This window comes from Trachemys scripta, chromosome 6 (assembly GCF_013100865.1).
Source record: "Trachemys scripta elegans isolate TJP31775 chromosome 6, CAS_Tse_1.0, whole genome shotgun sequence".
Classification (NCBI taxonomy): domain Eukaryota; kingdom Metazoa; phylum Chordata; order Testudines; family Emydidae; genus Trachemys; species Trachemys scripta.
Genome location: NC_048303.1, coordinates 68,280,684 through 68,300,055, shown reverse-complemented (window position 1 = coordinate 68,300,055; position 19,372 = coordinate 68,280,684). Strand labels below are relative to the sequence as shown.

Genomic DNA, 19,372 nt, shown 5'->3' with positions numbered 1-19,372 from the left:
AAACCTTGTCTACAGACTTTTACCAGTTCCTCATCCACCTTTCAATTCTCACATACAATTTCACCGGAAAATAAAGGAAATTTCTCAAGTGCTCTTGAAAAATGCAGATGAAAGGAAAATAGTAATTTATATTAGAAAGATCAGTACAGCAAGTTTACAGTGAAGAAACACTTTCTAATTATTAGTTCCATGCAGAAGTCTGTATGCAACCATATTTAAAATCCATATGGTGGCAAAACTTCCACTGATTTTAATGGGAGCTTTGCCTGTGTACTGACCTCAGGATTCTACTCTACAGTAGGAGTCTGTTCTCTCCTTATTGCTCAGGCATAACTCATTAATTTTATAGGTACTCCTAAATTAAATACATGGTTAATCAGCACCACACCCACGTAACTCAGAGCAGAAATGTGGATTGGTTGATCACAGGATGACTATGAGCTGCCAATGCGATGTGGCTGTGAAAAAGGCTGATGCAATCGTCGGATGCATCAGGCGAGGTATTTCCAGTAGAGATAGGGAAGTGCTAGTACCATTATACAAGGCACTGGTGAGATCTCATCTGGAATAGTGTGTGCAATTCTGGTTTCCCATGTTTAAGAAAGAATTATTCAAACTGGGACAGGGGCAGAATAGGGCTACTAGCATGATCAGAGAAATGGAAAACCTACCTTATGAGAGAAACAATGAGGAGTCCGGTGGCACCTTAAAGACTGACAGACTTATTTGGGCATAAGCTTTCATAGGTAAAAAAGGCAGAGCAGACAGCAGTGGCTACAGGCCAGGTGCCTAGCTCTGAAGGTAGTGCTGCACCAGCAGCAGCACAGAAGTAAGGGTGGCAATGTGAAACATGATATTTGTCACCTCTTTCCAAAGCAGACTTAGCTCCCCATTGCCACCCTTACTTCTGTCCTGCTGCTGCCACCCTATGGCTGACAGCTGGAGCCCCACCAACTCCCAGTGAGGGATTGGTGGGGGGGAGAAGGTGAGCCCGAACGCAGGTGGCGGGGCTCTAGATGTCAACCCTGGGCTCCAGCTGTCAGTCCTAGGGTGGTGGGGCTCCAGCTGTCCACTTTATCCCCCCCTCCCAGATGTGCATGGCCTTTCTGCACAAGCCTCAGCCACCCAGGGCTAACAGCCAGAGCTCTTAAAAAAAATAATCACACATCTCGCGCCTCCCTTGACACATTTCCACACCTCCTTTAAGAGGCCCACCCCATAGTCTGAGAATCACTGATCTGTAGGTCATCCAGGGTCTGTTCTTCTCCCTTCTTAAGCCTGGAGAGATTGTCGAAATTACTGAGGGCTGCTGGACTCCAGCATGGTTGACAGGAACAAGTCTTGGATACATGTGCATGGCACAGAAATTAGGAATTTCTTTTTATTTTGTCTAATTTTGTATAAGGACATGGTGAATCCAACACTTACTGCATAACAAAACAAAAAGAGGTGAATCAACATATAACCCAGCAGTAACACAGCACCTTAAAAATACTCCTGTAATATATTTTTGCTTATTTTGCATATAAGAGCTTGTTACCTTCATACAGGGGTAGAGACAAACTTTTCACTGGGCCACTAAAAATGTGTCCATAAACTCTTGTTAGTATAACCACCTGTATGCATGAAACACATCATTTGTTCAAATCGGGTAATTAGACAAGCAAATACATTATTTGCATGTATAAATGCCTAATTTGCTTGTAAAAATCTCAAATTAAGGGGACAATTTGAAAATGTGTCTTTTCATGTCATCATGAAAACAATTTTCTGCATATTACTGTTTATGTAAATTTGATGCCATTAAATGAAATTTTACAAAATGAGGTTTCCATGAATGTCAGCATCCTGTGGTTCTCCTATGAATACTATATAGGTCGGCATATGCATAGGAAACCTCACGGTGAGGCAAGTAATGGTGCTAGTGATTCAGTAGGTGGCACACTTCCATTTGAGACAGTAATAAGCCACTTCTCCTGGCACACACTTAGAGAGGTGCTGTCATTTAGATGAAACATTAAAATGAGGTCTGACCACTTGTGGTCATTTTGGAAATCTGATCCACACATGGAGGGCCAAGGTCTGCAAATAAAAATGCACCCAGAATTCTATGCTTAATTATTATGTGTGTATAACTGTGCATGCAAATAGCTAAACAGGTGTTTTAAGTAACATGTGCATAGTTGTCCGACTTGTGCATACATTTAAATACATGGTCCTGGGCCGTTTTGAAAATCTAGCCCAAATATTTCTTGGTACATTTTGCAAAAGAAGAGATATTAATCAGGGTGTCCTGATCACACTACAGTTAAGGTTTCATTCTGCCCACCCAAATTTCCCTTCTGTTTTCTTCACTTCCTCTCCTGAGCTGTTGTATAACAGTGATTTATACTGTTCAACACTATGGGCTAGTCTTCACTACAGATGTAAGTCAACCTAAGTTACACTACTTCAGTTATATAAGTTATGTAACTGAAGTCGATGTACCTTAGGTTGACTTACAGCGGTGTCTACATTGTGCTGTGTCGACAGGAGATGCTCTCCCGGCAATTTACCTTATGCTTCTCGGGGAGCTGGAGTACAGAAGTTGATGGGAGAGTTCTCTGCCATCGACTTAGTGGGTCTTCACCAGACCTGCTAAATCAACACAGCTGCATCAACCGCAGCAGTGCCAATCTAGCTGTAAGTATAGACATGGCCTATGGGCCAGAGCGTTAGCTCCATCTTTTGTCCACATGACGCCTAAGAAGACAAAGGTGGAATTAACTGCTCACTTTCTAGAGTCCCAAGGGGCCAATACTGCAACCAGCAATCACTGGGACATAGGGAAGCCCAAGTGATGCCATCTTTCCTGTCAAACATACCCACTGCAGGAATCAAGCGGGGTGTAGACTCTGCAACAGTGGCTCTATGCCACCCAAGAATTCCTCCACGCGAGGGGAATTGTCAAGATGCTAGATACAAAGGCTTTGAGGTAAAAAAGATGTCTTAGTGCTGCTGGGAAGATGGAACCTTACCAAAGACTGCAATTCAGTAGTGAGTTAAGTGATTCCTGTAAGTCTATAAAAATATCATGAGATCAAAGAAATTAGATGAGTTTATTAATAATAAAGAGGTGTTAGCACAACCCAAAAGTTACGTTCTGCTGAATTAAAAAGGTATATCATGAGCTAATTTACTGAGTATAATTTCTTCTGGACTCTTGCTGGAATAATCATCAGTCTTAAGCATCATCATATTTGTAGTCAATAGGGAGCTATTTATCTAGATGAATTTTACACATCTTTCAGCCAAATCAAAGATCCAAATATAAAATCCTCCACTCAGGGATACCATCTGGATTTGTGACACTCCTTGGATCCATAAGTAAGTGACTGAATTAAGATAATACAATAAATGATCCTTTCATCAGTGGCAGTTTTAATACAGATAATTTAATTTAATATTTAATAGTATTTTTCATTTAACAGGTAAGCTAAGTGTAATTTAACACAAATGCATGGCCTGTTTCTCCCTAATGTGGGAATAAACAGTGTAATAAAATATTTTTATTTTTGTATTAAAAAGAGAAGGGAAAGGCATTTATCCCTTTATGCACTTATATATAAAGTTACAAACCAAGACACTGGGCTTGATTTTAGCTGCACCGAATTCATTCTCAGTACAGCTGATGAGGGATGGGGAGAAGGGGAAGCATGCATAGCTTTAAACCACGTTTCTGACTCTTGATGTCAGGGGTTAGCAACGGCCAAAGCAGCCCACACCTCAAGTGGAGCAATGTAATAGCTGCTCCAGCTTCTGCCAGATTGTAATGGTTCCTCAGGCACTGGCAAGGGTAACGCATTCTGGCCCCAACTCCCACCTGGTCCCATCACACCCCATCCCCCAATTCCACCTCTGGCCTGCTCTGAAATACCCCTACTACCAAGAAGAGAGAAGGTGGCATAGAGCCACCTATGTCAGCTTTACAACACATGACAGTGAAATCCCCAAAGAAATCCCCAACTGCCCCCTTTAAGGCGGCTTTAAGTTCCCTTTGCACATCTGGAGAGATACATAATACAGGGACATAATTACATTACACTGATGATTATACTAATAAAACTCCAGAAAGAAAGGCCAAATCTCTTAGAACAAACATCATCTTGTCTTTCAGACAGTAAGATATCCCTCTCCAATTTTGTCAGTGCACTAATCCAATCACCCCACTCAGTAATGTTATGGAAACACTAGTTGTGGTTCTGTAATTCATGGGAAATGGTGGCCTCAAAAATATAGGACCCCACCACCTTCCCTGAAGGCAGCTTGGCATCTCTCCCTTTGGGAACAATGGAATGAAGTGACCATTTTGAAAGTGAGCATCCTTCCTAAGAAATCTAGAGGGGTGTGTGTAAGGGAATGTGAGGGACGGGGGTTAAGAGAAGACTGTCTGAATGTGGAGATCAGAAGCTGGAGGATACTGGCCATTTCACTTTGGGTGCTTTCCACTTGTCCAGAGCGAGATAAAGCACCAGAACATACTGGTGAATCAGGTCCTAAAAGTTAAAATAAAGGGAAAAAAGTAAGGATGATACTAATATATTCAAATAATTAGAAATACACATAACATGCTCTTTGAGTTTCTTGTTTACTGTTTATATATGATTTGTTTTTTAAAAATCTAAGGAACTTCCCAAATAAAACTATGTTAATTGGAGTTAAGGTTGAGGACATACCAGTAATTTAAGGGTAAAAACATTACAGGGATGTTGTAACTATTTTAAAAACAAGCATTACAAATCCAAGAAATTCCGAAGATAACATTAAACTTAAAAGATATCCAAAGATGCTAAGGTATAGAAATACAGAATTAAAGCACTTTAACTCTGCTCTCTAGAAAAAGAAAAAAAATCTGATGCATCTTTAAAAATCAGTTTTTAATCTACTGTGGGACAACAAAGACTATTTTGCACTAAACGCAACTGTATGAATATTGTACATGCAGATTACCCCCAGATTATCTACCTTCATCCCCATCACATCATTGGGATACTGGCACAAGCCTCCACTGACTCTCCACCCAGCTATCCAAGAAAAGCAAAAACACAGCAGCGCCTCTGTCCCCAGTTACCCAGATTATACTCAGGGCATAACCATAAGGGAGAGCATAAAGGGCCCTCATGCCCTCCTACTTCACTGTGCTGCTTCATATGGCAAGTTACAATCTTGCCATAAAGCAAGACTTTCAACAGCAGGGTCAGATAAATGAGGAAGCAGAGGACATGCGGTGCATTCTTTTACGTATTAAAAATGTTTTTTTCCCTGCACCATTAGTTGTGACTGAAGCTGCTATATCAGCATAAAATAGCTTAACCCATCAACAAAATCCTTACAAACTCAAATCTATCAAGCATAAAAAAGGAAATCCCAGCCTATTCTATCAAACACCTTTTCAGCATCAAAGGTTATTGCTATTGCCTGGTTGTTGACATTTTTATTAGTGTTTAACACATCAACAAAAAGTCTAATGTTATTATCGAAATGCTTCACTTTTATCAATCCCGTCTAGTTTATGTGAAGTATCCCATGAAAAAACAGGCTCTATCTAGCCTCATAGCCAATAGTTTTGCAAAAATATTGCAATCTATGTTTATAAATGAGATTGGACTGTAGTTAGAGCAACTAACCCCATCATTTTCCTCACCTTCAAGACAGAGAGATAACTGCATTTCATAATGTTTCAGGAAACTTCCTTTCCACAAACTGCATTCTGCACAGCAGCCCAGACTAGGAAAAAGCCCATTGTCTAGCAGCCCAGGAAAACCAAACCAAACAAACAAACAAACAAAAAAAACAGGCAGAGAGGTGAAATTTAAAATCACTTACTGCCTGCTATACAAAGTGTTTATCTGAGTTCAAACTCCTAGGTGCATTGACTAACACATCTGACCTGAGGCTGAAAATAAAAATTGCTCAGTCTCTTCTGTTTCTTCCACCAAACAGCAGCAGAAAAGAGTGGTTTGCCAGCCCTGCCACTACACTGTTAGTTTTCTCCTTTGGCTCTACTCAGCCAGTAGTGTCCCACACTGCCTTTGGGAAGTAGATACATGTCCAAGTATATATGGCTACAAAATACAAATGGATAATCACACATTTTCTTATCTGACAACCAAATCTGAGATGCAGGTTGCCATTGTACAGAAATCCTTCATTTGACTTTGCTGTCTCAAACCATCTCATTTGAGAGATCACAACAAAATGGAAATTGTTCATACCAAACTGGATGTAAGACACAACTGAGTGCCATCTTGTGTTATTACAGGCTAGTCCTGAATAGGGGGCAATACAGTGCAGTACCCCAGTAGGTGGATCAGGAGAGTGACATTTTGCTATAGTAGTGACCAAAGAGAAGCTGTTCTACTATACTGAAGTTTGGCTGACAGAGGATTTCGTCTCCATCAGCCTATCCTTTGTGCACAATCCAGTTACATCAGCTGCACTCTACAGTCAAGAATTTGAGTCAGATCAGCTCCTTGCACAGAAATACTGACTGGAATGAAAAAGAGCACTAAAAGAATCAGGCCCTTATTGTGTCATAATGCCTTTTGAAGAAGAAAGTGCTAATGTCCCAAACTGATGGCTTTGTAAGATAAAAGGGCAATATGATTCCCACCCATTTATGCACTTTCATAAATGCAAACCTCACTCTGTGGTAACATTTTGCCATGACACACCTCATGTTGGTGTGCAGCTGATAGCTACTCCCATATCTGGGATAAAACTAATATGGGTGATTTTCAAAAATAGCCCTTGATGTGTTGCCAGTGAAAGCTGTTTGATGGCTAACTACAAAATTTGCAAGTGCAAATTGTTATTTCTATTTATTATTTATATTTCACTAGGTGATAACATGTTAGGCACTGTCCAGACATATATCAACACATAGCCTTTGTCCTGAACAATTTACAATCTGAGATGTGGGTTCTGCACATGCAGAATCTGTGGGGACAATTTTAGAAATTGGGTCAAGGCCACTTTAAAAGATTGGGGCTACAGTGATAATACAAGGTGCCTCAACACCAGGCTGTAATCACACAATAGACTCCTCATAAATGGACTTATCTGAAAGTATAATTGTCTTCCTATCAGGGAATAGCATTCGTTATCTGAAGCACACTGATGTGTTTCATGAGAGAGTAAAATTGAAGCACTGGCCCACAATTCTAGTCAAATATATCACATATATTGGTCAAGAGTGTGTAAAGAAAGACTGCCTAAGATAGTGTCCCATGAGAGGCATCAAAATGCTGTGGAGGCTTGAACAGATGTTCATAACAGCAATCTAGTGACTCATGGAGGTTTTCAACATTATACTATTAGAATGCTTCCTAACACTGACCTATATAGTCCAGTAATACAATATCACTGAATCGTTTGCATTGCAACATTATGTTGTAGGGGATGTAGTGTTGTGCCATATGCCATGCATATCAGTTACAGTGAGTTATGCTATACACATGCTTCCTGACTACAGCACATTATCCAGACATTCATGAGAGTATTATTTTATTGTATGTTACAGTCTAAGTGTCATATTGCAGCCAAAGTAGTATTTGTATGACATGCCTCTCATTTCAATGGCATGTATTTCACTGAGCACAGGACTGGGCACCAGGAAATACTGAGCTCCAGTCATAGCTCTCACTCCAATTTATTCTTTGGCTCTGGCCAAATCAAACTGTTTGCCTCAGTTTTCCCCATCTATGAAATGGCAGATAATAATAATTATTTAATTCACAAAAGCGTTGAGAGGATTAATTAACATTTTGAAGTCACTGTGACAGTGAAAAGCACAAGGTACATAATGTACTCAGGTTTTTTTTCGTACTTTACATACACCCTGTACCAACCTGTGGAGGTAAGGTGCTTACATCTTTAACTGTTCATGAAAGACATGCAGCTACCATTTAAACAGTTCAAAGCAAAAAACTTTACCAAAATTCTATTTGACAGGTGACAACTTATACACTTCACATCTCAGCAGACCAAATATAAAGTCCCATTCAGAAATATTTGTGACATATTGCATATGAGAAAATTAAAAGATGGTTTTACTCAAAAAAGTGATTCTGTAGAAATGTCATTGTGGGGTCGTATATTTTTGTCTCCCAATTATTTCCATAGCAAACATGCTCCTTATACAAGCACAAAATCTCTACCACCCTCCCCAGTCCTGAAAACCTAGGCTCTGAGAGTCAAGCAGGGTTCCTTCCTTCTAAAGCATTATCACCAGTAATGAATGTTCTGCAAGCCAAATTACAGCTTCAGTTAAACCTGTGCAACACCTTTGTTTTCTGGTTATGTCTCCAGTGACACCTGTGCTGTCCTATTGCCTTCAATGCGTTTTCTCAGGTGCAACTGATTGTAACATAGTAAACAATTCTGTTGATAATGCTCAAGGGATAGACTTCAGTTCCCTATGTGGGCTCTGAGGTGTCATATACTCAACAGCAATATTAGAAAGGATATACACAGGATAGATACATAATACACCTCTACCTCGATATAACGCTGTCCTCGGGAGCCAAAAAATCTTACCGCTGTTATAGGTGAAACCGCGTTATATTGAACTTGCTTTGATCCACCGGAGTGCGCAGCCCCACCCCCTCCGGAGCACTGATTTACCGCGTTATATCTGAATTTGTGTTATATCGGGTCGTGTTATATTGAGGTAGCGGTGTATAAAACAAACTATCAGTATCTTCAGTTGCGTAAGTCTAGTTTAAAATAAATTGATCCTAAGTGACAGCAAGTGCTTCGTCTTTTACTATTCTCTTTAACACCAAAATTCTTTCTAAACCAGAAATATGTTCTATAAAAATGAAATGTGATCCAGTGGCAACTATGAAATTTGTTTCAATAAAACTTCCAAAATTAAAGTACCAGTAATATAACAAAGTTGACCAACCTAGTCACAGTGAAAATACATAAGCTACTAAAAGTAAAATTGTTAAATATTGCAAAGACCAAATTTTCAGACTGGACTTTTCTCATCCACCTGTCAAATGTAATAGATTTCATAAAATTACAAAAAAATTAAATACTATTAAAACAAGGAGCAATAATTGATAACTAATACTGATTTTCTCTGTTCAGTCATGTGCTGTAGCTCTTTTATTAATTGTAATTATGTAAAAAAAGGAAAAGAATCCAACTTTACATTCAGTGAATGCAGCATTTTCATTGAGGGAGTTCCCATTGACTCCAATAAGTACCCGGAGTGCATCACGGGAATAATTTGGTCTAGTGTTTATTGTAATAGTGGAAGTTTCTTAATAGCTACTAAAGCTCCATATAAGTTTCCTACTGGTGTGTGTTCCAATCTGCATATTTTGGGGAGTGGGAGGGAGAAAGAGTTCCCCTATTTATTGCCCTACCAACACCTTTGGGCTACAGATTGTAATGACTTCCCCTATGTTGATGAGAGTTGAATGTGGCTCAATCATTGCAGGCCCATCAACAGCACTATGGCTGCTAGCCAAGAATCACTTAAAAACACTCCAAGACACTTCCTCTTCCCTCTCTGAGGAACCAAAGAGTGCCGCCTCCACAAAGAAGTCAGCCTCTACAGGCCTTGGAAGTGATGGATTGAGCTCTGGAAATTAACATGAGCTCGAATGGACCAGCCATGGCTTTGGAATTTTATTATGGTTTGTACTTCACTATTTTAAAGCTCACTGAAGTCCTGTAGACTTTCATCAAGACTTTTGCCTGAATATGGCCTGAAGGTCCAGTCTTATGAGGTGATGAGAAACTTCAGCTATTCAAGGGCTGCCGATCCTGATCCAATTCTACTGGCATAATTTTAACTTTCTGTGCCAGCAACTGAAGCTACATCCTAGACGGTGTCACTTCTGGGGAAAAGCATGTGGTGGTTACTCAGGTTAGGGCAGCTTTCACTTACATCGTGGGCTCTGTAGGAGTTCCAATGGTACAGATCCCCTGGAGGTGGCACTGAATTAGTACACACACGGAACATGCTCCACCCTAGCCAATGCTACCCATCTCCAAGGCCATACTGGTCAGCTCCAGACCCCTTGTGAAAAAGGGATTATGAACATGTTATATCACGGTGTCCTCCCTCCTGAAGGATTTTTGTGAGATTAAAAAAAAATAGTCACCAGAGGCCTTCAGTTCTGGGTTATGTAAGAAGAGGTCAGTATAACCCTGAGCTGCATCCAGCTCTATGAGAAAAAAAGGCAATGCCACCTCCAGTAATATCAGAGTAACATGTCTAACTTCTAATGCATTGCTATGAAAATTTTCTCTGTACAAATTATGAATTTCAACATTATGTTCTCTATCTTGGAAGAACAAGTTTTAATCACGATATATATTGCTATTTAAATTATGTAAAATAGTATGTGGTAATAGGCTGTGTATACATAGAATGAGTGCCTTACACATTGTATATCGGATGCCTTATACATTTTTGCAATAAATAATTAATTCCAAAAATAGAATCAGCAAAAACTACCAATAATTCCTGTTTAATGTATCCTATTCATTTGTGTATTTTAGGACCATGAAGCAGCAGAAGGAAACTGACCCAAAATTTTCATGTTAGCCTTTTCCTTACTTTAACAGATTTAGGGTTGTCAAATGATCAAAAAAATCTCAATTAATCACAAGATTAAAAAAAATCATGATTAATCGCAGTTTTAATCACATTGTTAGACAATAATCGAATACCAATTTTAATTCAGCATGGAAGCTTGAATGGTGGTAGAAGCATGAAGGGGCATACGAATGTTTAGCATATCTGGCATATAATTCCTTGCAACACTGGCTATAACAGTGTCATGTGAACGCATGTTCCCACTTCAGGTGACGTTGTAAATAAGAAGTGGGCAGCATTATCTCCCATAAATATAAGCAAACTTGTTTGTCTTAGCAATTGGCTGAACAAGAAGTAGGACTGAGTGGACTTGTAGGCTCTAAAGTTTTACATTGTTTTGTTTTTGAGTGCAATTATGTAAAAAATAATAATTCAACACTTGTAAGTTGCACATTCATGATAAAGAGATTGCACTACAGTACTTGTATGAAGTGAATAGAAAGATACTGTTTCTTTTGTTAATCTTTTTTACAGTGCAAATATTTGTAATAAAAAATAATAATATAAAGTGAGCAGTCTACACTTTGTATTCTGTGTCGTAATTAAAATCAATATAATTGAAAATGTAGAAAAACATCCAAAATATGTATAGCAAATTTAAATTGGTATTCCATTATTATTTGTGATTAAAACTGCAATTAATTGTGACTATTTTCTATTGCACAACTAATTGTGATTTTTAAAAATCTAGTTAATTTGTTTTGCGTTAATTGCTTGAGTTAACTGTGATGGACAGCCCTAATTAGATTCTATTGTGGACACACTGAACTATCTAACTGCTCAGTAATGGAAAAAATACAGTGATTCAATGCCCAATTACATTTCCTCATTCTTGACATGGTTGACACCGTACTAACTGCAACTGACAGGGAAACTTTTGCCATTCTAGTATACTTTTATTTTTAGCTGTCTCATTCTTCAAATGAGACAGCAACGATGAAATTCATCTGAGCTATTTCCTTTTCCTCAAAACTTTCAATCAGATGCTCAGAGAGAAAAAATAGTTATTTAACACTGTCACTAAAGAGTTATAAAGGTCAGTTCTGAAATCAGAAGCCCCTAATCCTAAAAATGAAGTATTGCAGAAAATTTAGCCACTGTGCTTTTCATTTACCTTATGCTGAATCAATGTTGAATAAAAATTCCTGTCTCCCTTCTCCCATAGCTTTCCCAATTTCTTGTTGGTGGCTTCTGCCTATATTGGTCTTCCTGCCACACACACTTATGCTGTGCATGCATGACAGATCAAGAAAGGCCAACAAGCCCATTTTGTGGTAAACCAACAGCAACACATACAATTAATTTGTGGTGCAACTCCGTACACCCAGCAAGCAACAATATATTATCATTCTATTATATAAATAATGGAAGAACCTCTAGATGTGCAGAACCTTTATAAGTAAAGCACTGCTAAATGATATGTGGTATGTAGTGGATACCAGAAATCATAGGGATTATGTCTCATTTCATTCAATATGTACAAAGGTGGCAAAATTTAGAACCCTATAGTTAAACTTATTCCAGCTTTATTTAAAATATAAAGGAAGGAGAAATCAAAATTGCCTCAATCATCATAATCAATGTGTATAGCATATCTCAAGGTTCATTATTTTCATTCATTAATTCTTCCACAGTTTTCTTGGGTTTATAATTTTAAAGTAAACATTCTATTTAAACTAAAAGTCCATATAGAAAATATACCATAAATTATGATGTATAATTGCAAAAGTAAACCACTAGCCCTGGAGGGTTTCTGTCTCCATTACACAGGTTCCCAGTTCCTCAGTGGGATATTTGATAAGCCTTAGAATGATGGGCCACTAGTTTGTCATTGGCCAATAAAAATAAAGTTTATTAGTCTTACCCTACCTATCTCAAAAAACTTCCTTAGCAGACTTTTGCAGTCAGGGAAGCAGCTACCCTGTGTCAGGACTCTAGGGAAAGCATTGAGTATGCTTTCCCTATGGAGACATACGTTCTCCTCCAGAGAACAGTTTCTTTGATGAACCCAGAAGGCTTACGGATCTTTCATGGGCCAAAAGCCACCAACCCTTCTTTTGCCTGGATAGGCATGCTAATGCATATTTCATAATCTCCCAACTAAAATGTTTTCATAGCATTATGGGTATGAGACAAATGAAGAAAACTCAGCGTTAATGCTGTCTGCATCTTTGACTCCTGATGTTCTTGCCTTGTTCACAAAGACATAAGCTAAGAATAAAGTATGATCCCTACATTTAAAATGTCCTGGATCCTGCTGATTTGTGCTAGACTTAACATAACAGTTAGAAAGTTAATAAATTATTGTACTAGATCACCCTTTACCCACTGAGAGTTTCAAAATAAAACATATTTTTATAATAGACTTTCAATTATTGTTAGTGTATTTCAAAAACGTATTTCTTTGAAAAAAAACTTTAAAAAGGTTGCAAAACATCCAAACATCATACTTTTCCTAGTACTCTAGAAATATAGTATTCAGGAATCCTTGATCTATGTACATTTATTGGAGCATAAAAATGAATTTGTTTTGCTAATGGGTTTAGAATGCAAGACTTAATGTGCATTCAAAAATCATGAATTTCTATTCAGTTAATATCAAAAGCCAATAAAATGTCATTTAAACCTTGCATTTCCAGGAGCATTTTGAAATGGAAATTGAAAATTCTTTATTAATGATGTTAACATGTAGTTTCTGTTTAGAATACCAGGACGTAAAGCGCCATAGCCAAGCATTGCCAAGAGAATTTCCAATATGGAGCTGTCTGTGGTGCTGAAAGAGAACAAACCAACCTATGGCATGAGGAACTGCTGCCCTTCTGCCTTCTCACTATGGAGTACATGGTCTAACAAAATAATAATCTAACATGTCTCAGCTCAACCAAGGCTGTAATATAAAATGTCCTTCATAAAATAACCTTGTGAAGGAACCTCATAATTCTAATAAAACCCGCTTACCAAACATCTTTAAAATAGGATCCTTGTGAGGTCTGGACTGGCAAACTGCAGAGTTTAGCTTTATTGCCAATTTGACTGTTTTCCTATCAGAATATATCAGAAGAGACATTTAAATTGGTAGCACACAGTCATCTCCAGTACAGGGAAGGACTGAACCACACATTGTTCAGACTTCCCATTGGCAGTAGCTCAAGGTAGTCATTGAAAATAAAGAAGAAATTTTGATTCCAGCTAGTAGGCATTTTAGGCCATCAGGTGCCGTCAAGAATAACTTCTAAAAGCAGAAACAATCTGTAAACTTTCATCATCACAAAATACTTTCCATCATGTTTTGTAGAACAATACCTCTCATTTCCAAGTAGCGTTGCTTCCCTCAAATTGTGAAACGTGACACACTACAAACAGAGAATATGGATAGTCTTCCAATTCCTAGAATATTGTTTGCTATCTCAGCAAGTTCCTGTTAATTTGCACTGTACTGACTAGCACAGTCTCAACACTTCTCAGATGAGGATTAGAGTGGAATCAATGCTCAAACACAGATTAGGTTAACAACAATTAGCGAGTTCAAACAACCCACCAGAGGGGAAAAAACAACCAAACAATAAAACCTTCATCGTCAAGTATGTCACATCTCTATGGACATAATCCTGTAGTCCTCACTAAGGATAAAACTCTCACTGAAACTAACAGAAGTTAAAAATTTGGCAATATAGATGTCCCTTCAGAAAACAGATGGCTAAAAACCTGATCTTCTTTAAATCTACTGACAGTAGGAGTGTGCAATATTTTTCATGGAACAATAATCTGAAGAATGGATTTCACAATTTCTGTTACAAGCCAAAATATTTAAATTGTGTCCACTGTATTCAGACATGAAGTGTAACATTCACTTATATACCCAGTTATTATTTGCTACTTATATGGCTATTTATGTTGCTTTTTGTGTTTTTTTACAGAAAGGGGAATAAGTTTTAAGTAGGTTGCCTCTAAATCAAGAGGATATTTAATGTTGTCAGCTTAAAGGCGATATAGTGCCCTTTCCCATGTTGCTGGAAAGAGATCTCCTTCTTCATTGTCCAGGTAAATGAACTGAGCCCTGAAGATCTGCAGTTTATCCAAAACCCTACAACTATTGGCAGTCTATAGTACCTTCCTGATGAAAAGAAATTGTATCACTATTTTGCAACTAAGGGCTTGTCTACACTACCGTGTGGGGTCAATATAAGATATGCACCTTCAGCTACATGAATAGTGTAGCTGAAGTTGCCATACTTAGATCTACTTATCACCGTGTCTTCACTGCGGTAAGTTAACTGCTGATTCTCTCCTGTCGACTCTGCTTGCGCTCCTCGTTCTGTTGGAGTACCAGAGTCGACGAAAGAGTGCTCAGTGGTCGATTTATTGCATCTGCGATAAATCGACCCCTGCTGGATCTGGCAGGTAGTGTAGACAAGCCCTACGTATGTTTTTAGTTTTAGTGCTGTCAGGCAGTGTTAAACTATATTAACTTTGATTAAGCTAGTAGATGGTGTTACTCATTCTATATCATCTCATTTACTGGGAAGCTCTCTAAGAGGGGCACCAAACCCAGAAGAATTCACAGAAATACAACCAAAGTTGCATTTTTGTTTATTACTGACCAGAAAAACAAATGAGTCACTGTAAGGTAGGGTTGCCAACACTGTATTTCAAAAAATAAGGGACTGTTTCCTTAGCACCTTCCCCTCCCCCTGTACTCACCTACATTCGCCGGGGGTATTTCTTGCTGCTTTTTGCAGCACTCAGCAACTCCTGATCTTGTTGTACAGAGATAAAAAAATAAGGGACATCCTTTGTAATAAGGGACTGTTGGCAACCGTACTGTAAGGTATTTGATTTCATATATATTAGCTGAAGAACAGAAGTCCTGGATTATTTTATCTTTTGTTAACAACTGATGACACATACAGAAAGATGCACAAGATTCAGCTTTACTACCAGCTGTAGCATTATTTGCAAAAATTTAGCCAACAAATGTAAATCTATGGGCTTTCTAAATAATTAGTACTAATCAAAATCCTAGGACAAAATCAGTGATATATTTTTTGGATCTGTTGTAGATTATTCGAGTTCCCTTATGAATACAATTGTAGGCACATTTCTCTACAAAACATTAACTTCTCCAAACTTCAGAAATCTTTGGGCTTTTTCTTAATATTATTTATTTTGGTTAGGGTTGTGAGTTGGTTTTTGGAGGGCAGGGCAATAATCTACACATGGCGACTGTTTAATGAACAAATGTTTGAGTACTTTCAAAATTTTTATTTTACTGTAGTTTGGAAAATTAACTAATGTATACATAGATATAAAGAAATATTAAGATAATTTTATTTTCTATTTAAAGTTTCTTAACAGAATTGTATACAGCAACTGAAATATCTAGGAAGGTTATTTTTACATAACACACTTCTACAATTTTCATTATGAAAAGCACTGTGAGGGAAAAAAATCTCTGCATTACAGAAATATCAACAAAATTTTTTCTATTTTTCTTAAGTCCTCCAATAGTTTATATTAACACTTCCACAGCAACTACTCAAGAAGAATGTAATTAACAGGTTTCCTAGCTCTATGATCTTAGTGCAAAGAAACTAGAGCCTGATTCAGAAATGGGAGTTTTGCACGTATAAGGACTGCAGGATCAGGGTCCTATTTTGCAAATGGTCTCAGATAAAACAGTATTCTTTTACTCTAACCTTAGCAGGTAGAAGCCTGTACTTACTCTTATATAACAACTATATTATAGAGCGACAAAATGGATGAGGTAATATCATTTATTGGACCAACTTTGTTGTAGCTCAAAAGCTTGTCTCTTGCACCAACAGAAGTTGATCCACTAACCTTGTCTCTCTAAAATCTGGGACCAACACAGCTGCAACAACAACTATATTATAGTTCCTTTATAAGTGTTCCATTTTTCTTTCTGTTAATTGATACAACACAAAAAAAGCTTCTTTGTCCTTGAAAATATTCACTACTGCTTTAAGCCACAAGTTCTCTATAGCAGGAAATAACAATAGCATTATATGCATCTAGGAATAAAACACCAAGGAAAAAATTAATGTGGAGATTATCCTTATTTGATTATAAATCCAATCCTTCTTTCACTCCTTAGCTAAGCAAAATCCCAACTGAAAATTTGGGTTATTTATGGAAGGAAGTCTACAAGTCCTGAAAAGGTACATTTTTAAATACTAATGAAGGCAACACTTGTTGACCATTACATTTTTTTCCTCACATTTCTTTACTAGATGCCTATAATTTCTGTGCCATTAAAAATATCTGTTTACAGTTTAAACATTCTATGGCTTGTTTTATTTATCTTTTTTCTTTCCAACTATTGTCTTATCTTCAGTGTTTAGGACAGCATGGTTAAGACTTCATATCTAGAGGTGACCGAAGTCTCCCTACAATTAATCATGTGATCTAATGAGGATGGCTGGATCAGCATAATATAGTTCTAAATTCTGGGCTAAAAATTCCCCTTATAGCATAAAACAACAAGTGTACACAGAATACTCTATTCAGTCATTCAGAATAAGTGATTATGCAGCATATTACAGACATTTTTATAACTTCTAATAGGAATATCAATTTATTATATTTAGTCTCTAAGATCCCTTTGAAATAGATTCAGTAAACTGCACCAAAAACAAAGTGAATGTTTTCTGAAATACTGGAAAAGAGTAACTACTCACCAAAAGAATACCCTTTGAAAACTGAGTCTTTTCATTACCGACAGTTTCAATGTTTGGTAGTTTATAAAGTGAAACATTACCTGAATTTCCCTTGCGTGGTATACAATAATTAGACCAAGCAGAATAATCGTGGAGAGGCTAATAAGGCATTTTAGAGCTAATGAATACAGCGACTCCTGCAACAGAAAAATATTTGAGTGTCCATGAAAAGATATACACCTTTATAAAGACTTTTTGTCCTTCACCCTTCTGAACTGTGATGGGGGGAAATCTATCTTGCATAACAGAGACCAGGATTACTGACTTGATTTCTCTCTTTTAAGGATGAAGAATAGGTGCCCTAAATCAAAACGGCTACTTGTCATTGCTTCAGCAGCAAGTCCAGTACAGGTGGGACAGCTAGCACTGGGAAACCAATTTACTCTAGGGACTGCCAATGGGATGGAGAGGGGAAAAAAGTCTCTCTCTCAAGTCTATGGAATTACACAAATCCAAAGAAATTGACCCTGGTTGGCAGAATGAAGAGTTGAGCGTGGCGATTTAAACTGCTGACTTAGAAAACAAACAGTTTTCTTTTCAAGTTGTTCTTAAATCCCTTCTCTCCCTCCTCCTCATCCTTTCCCTCCCAGGTATGTAGCGCATGTCGCAAAGGAGCAGCGCCTAACGGACACTGGTGACACTGGCAAGTGAATGTAGAAAGTGTCTGCAGGGCATGCACTGGGTGGGAGCCGCTCTCCGCGGGGGAAAGGCGGACTGACTGACCGACCAAGCAGCTGGCTGGGACCTTGGAGAGAGCGCGGAAGGCAGAAGGAGGGAAGGGTGGGTAGGAAGCTGGTGCCTGGGAGAAAGCAAGCCCAGCAGCAGGAGGAGTGAAGGTGGGTGGGTGGCAGCTAGCGCTTTGGAAGGGAGGCGAGCGGGGAGGGGCAGGTACCTTGGTGTAGGCGCCCCAGGACAGCTCGGTCTCGATGACCATCACCACGATGCCGAACATGCCGAAGATGAGCGCGTAGTCGCTGAGCCGCTTGCGCTTCTCGAAGAGCGCTCGGCGGTGCCCCAGCTTGTAGCCGATGTTTTGGTTTTTCTTCTTGCTGGACTTGCTGCCGCTGTTGTTCTGGCTGCTGCCCCCCACGCTGCCCCCGGGGCCGGGGCCGTGCAGCGCCAGGTTGTTGGAGTTGTTGTGCTCCGGCTTGGACACCACGATCTCCGGGGCTGAGGAGGCGGCGGCGGCGGCGCCGGGGCTGGAGAGCGGCGGCTGAAGCGGCTGGGACTCGGAGTCCAGTTCCTGGAGGTTTCTGCGGGACGAGCTCAGGTGGCTGAGCGGCCGCATGACGCCGCCGTTGTACCTGCAGCTGCTCATGGCTATTTCGGTGAAGGGGTTGCTCTCCCGGCGCTGGTGGGGCTGGTGGTGGTGGTGGGTGCTGCCGCTGCTGACACTGCTGCTGGGGCTGGCTGCCTGCTGCTGCAGACTATGGCACTGGTGGTACTGGTGGTGGTGGTGGTGGTGGTACTGGTGGTGGTGTGGCTGCCTGGACGAACCGGCATGGCTGGAGGGGGTGAGCTCGCTCACGTTCAGCTGGCTGCCCTGCCTGGAGGAGGCGGCGGAGGAGGAGAGAGGCGAGGAGTGGGTCCTGAAAGCGCCCGACAGGGGCGAGGAAGTGCGGAGCAGCAGGGGCAAGTTATCCCCCGCCGCAGCCCCAGAGTAGGTGCAGTTGTTGCACTGGAGGCATGGGCTGTGCTGCTGGGGCAGGCTCTGCTTGTCCTGGCCCGGTGGCTGCTGCTGCTGGCAATGCAGGCGCGGGCGCTGCTGCTGCTCTGAGCAGAAGCCCGGCTGGAACTGCAGCGGCGTTTCCATGTCAGAGCTGTTAAAGCTGCAGGAAGACCAGGCGGTGGTGCACCCTGCGCAATGCGTTATGGTCGGCAGCGGCGAGTCCTGCCGCCGCCACGAAGGGCCCATCCCGGCGCCCGTAGAATCCAGCCGGCGAGTCCGATTGGCCGGGCGAACCAAAACAACGGGCAT

The 19,372-nt window shown here is 39.8% G+C and overlaps 1 protein-coding gene across 1 annotated transcript in view; it reads right to left on the bottom strand.

The window, feature by feature from the left end:
* The window catches only part of KCNN2 (potassium calcium-activated channel subfamily N member 2), a 97,486-nt gene extending 78,114 nt beyond the window's left edge, over positions 1-19,372 (bottom strand). Inside the window, exons 1-2 of the mRNA XM_034774744.1 lie at positions 18,287-19,372; positions 17,436-17,531 (exon numbers count right to left, since the gene is read on the bottom strand). Coding sequence (XP_034630635.1) covers positions 17,436-17,531; positions 18,287-19,372 — 1,182 coding nt within the window. The remainder of the gene's footprint in view (positions 1-17,435; positions 17,532-18,286) is intronic.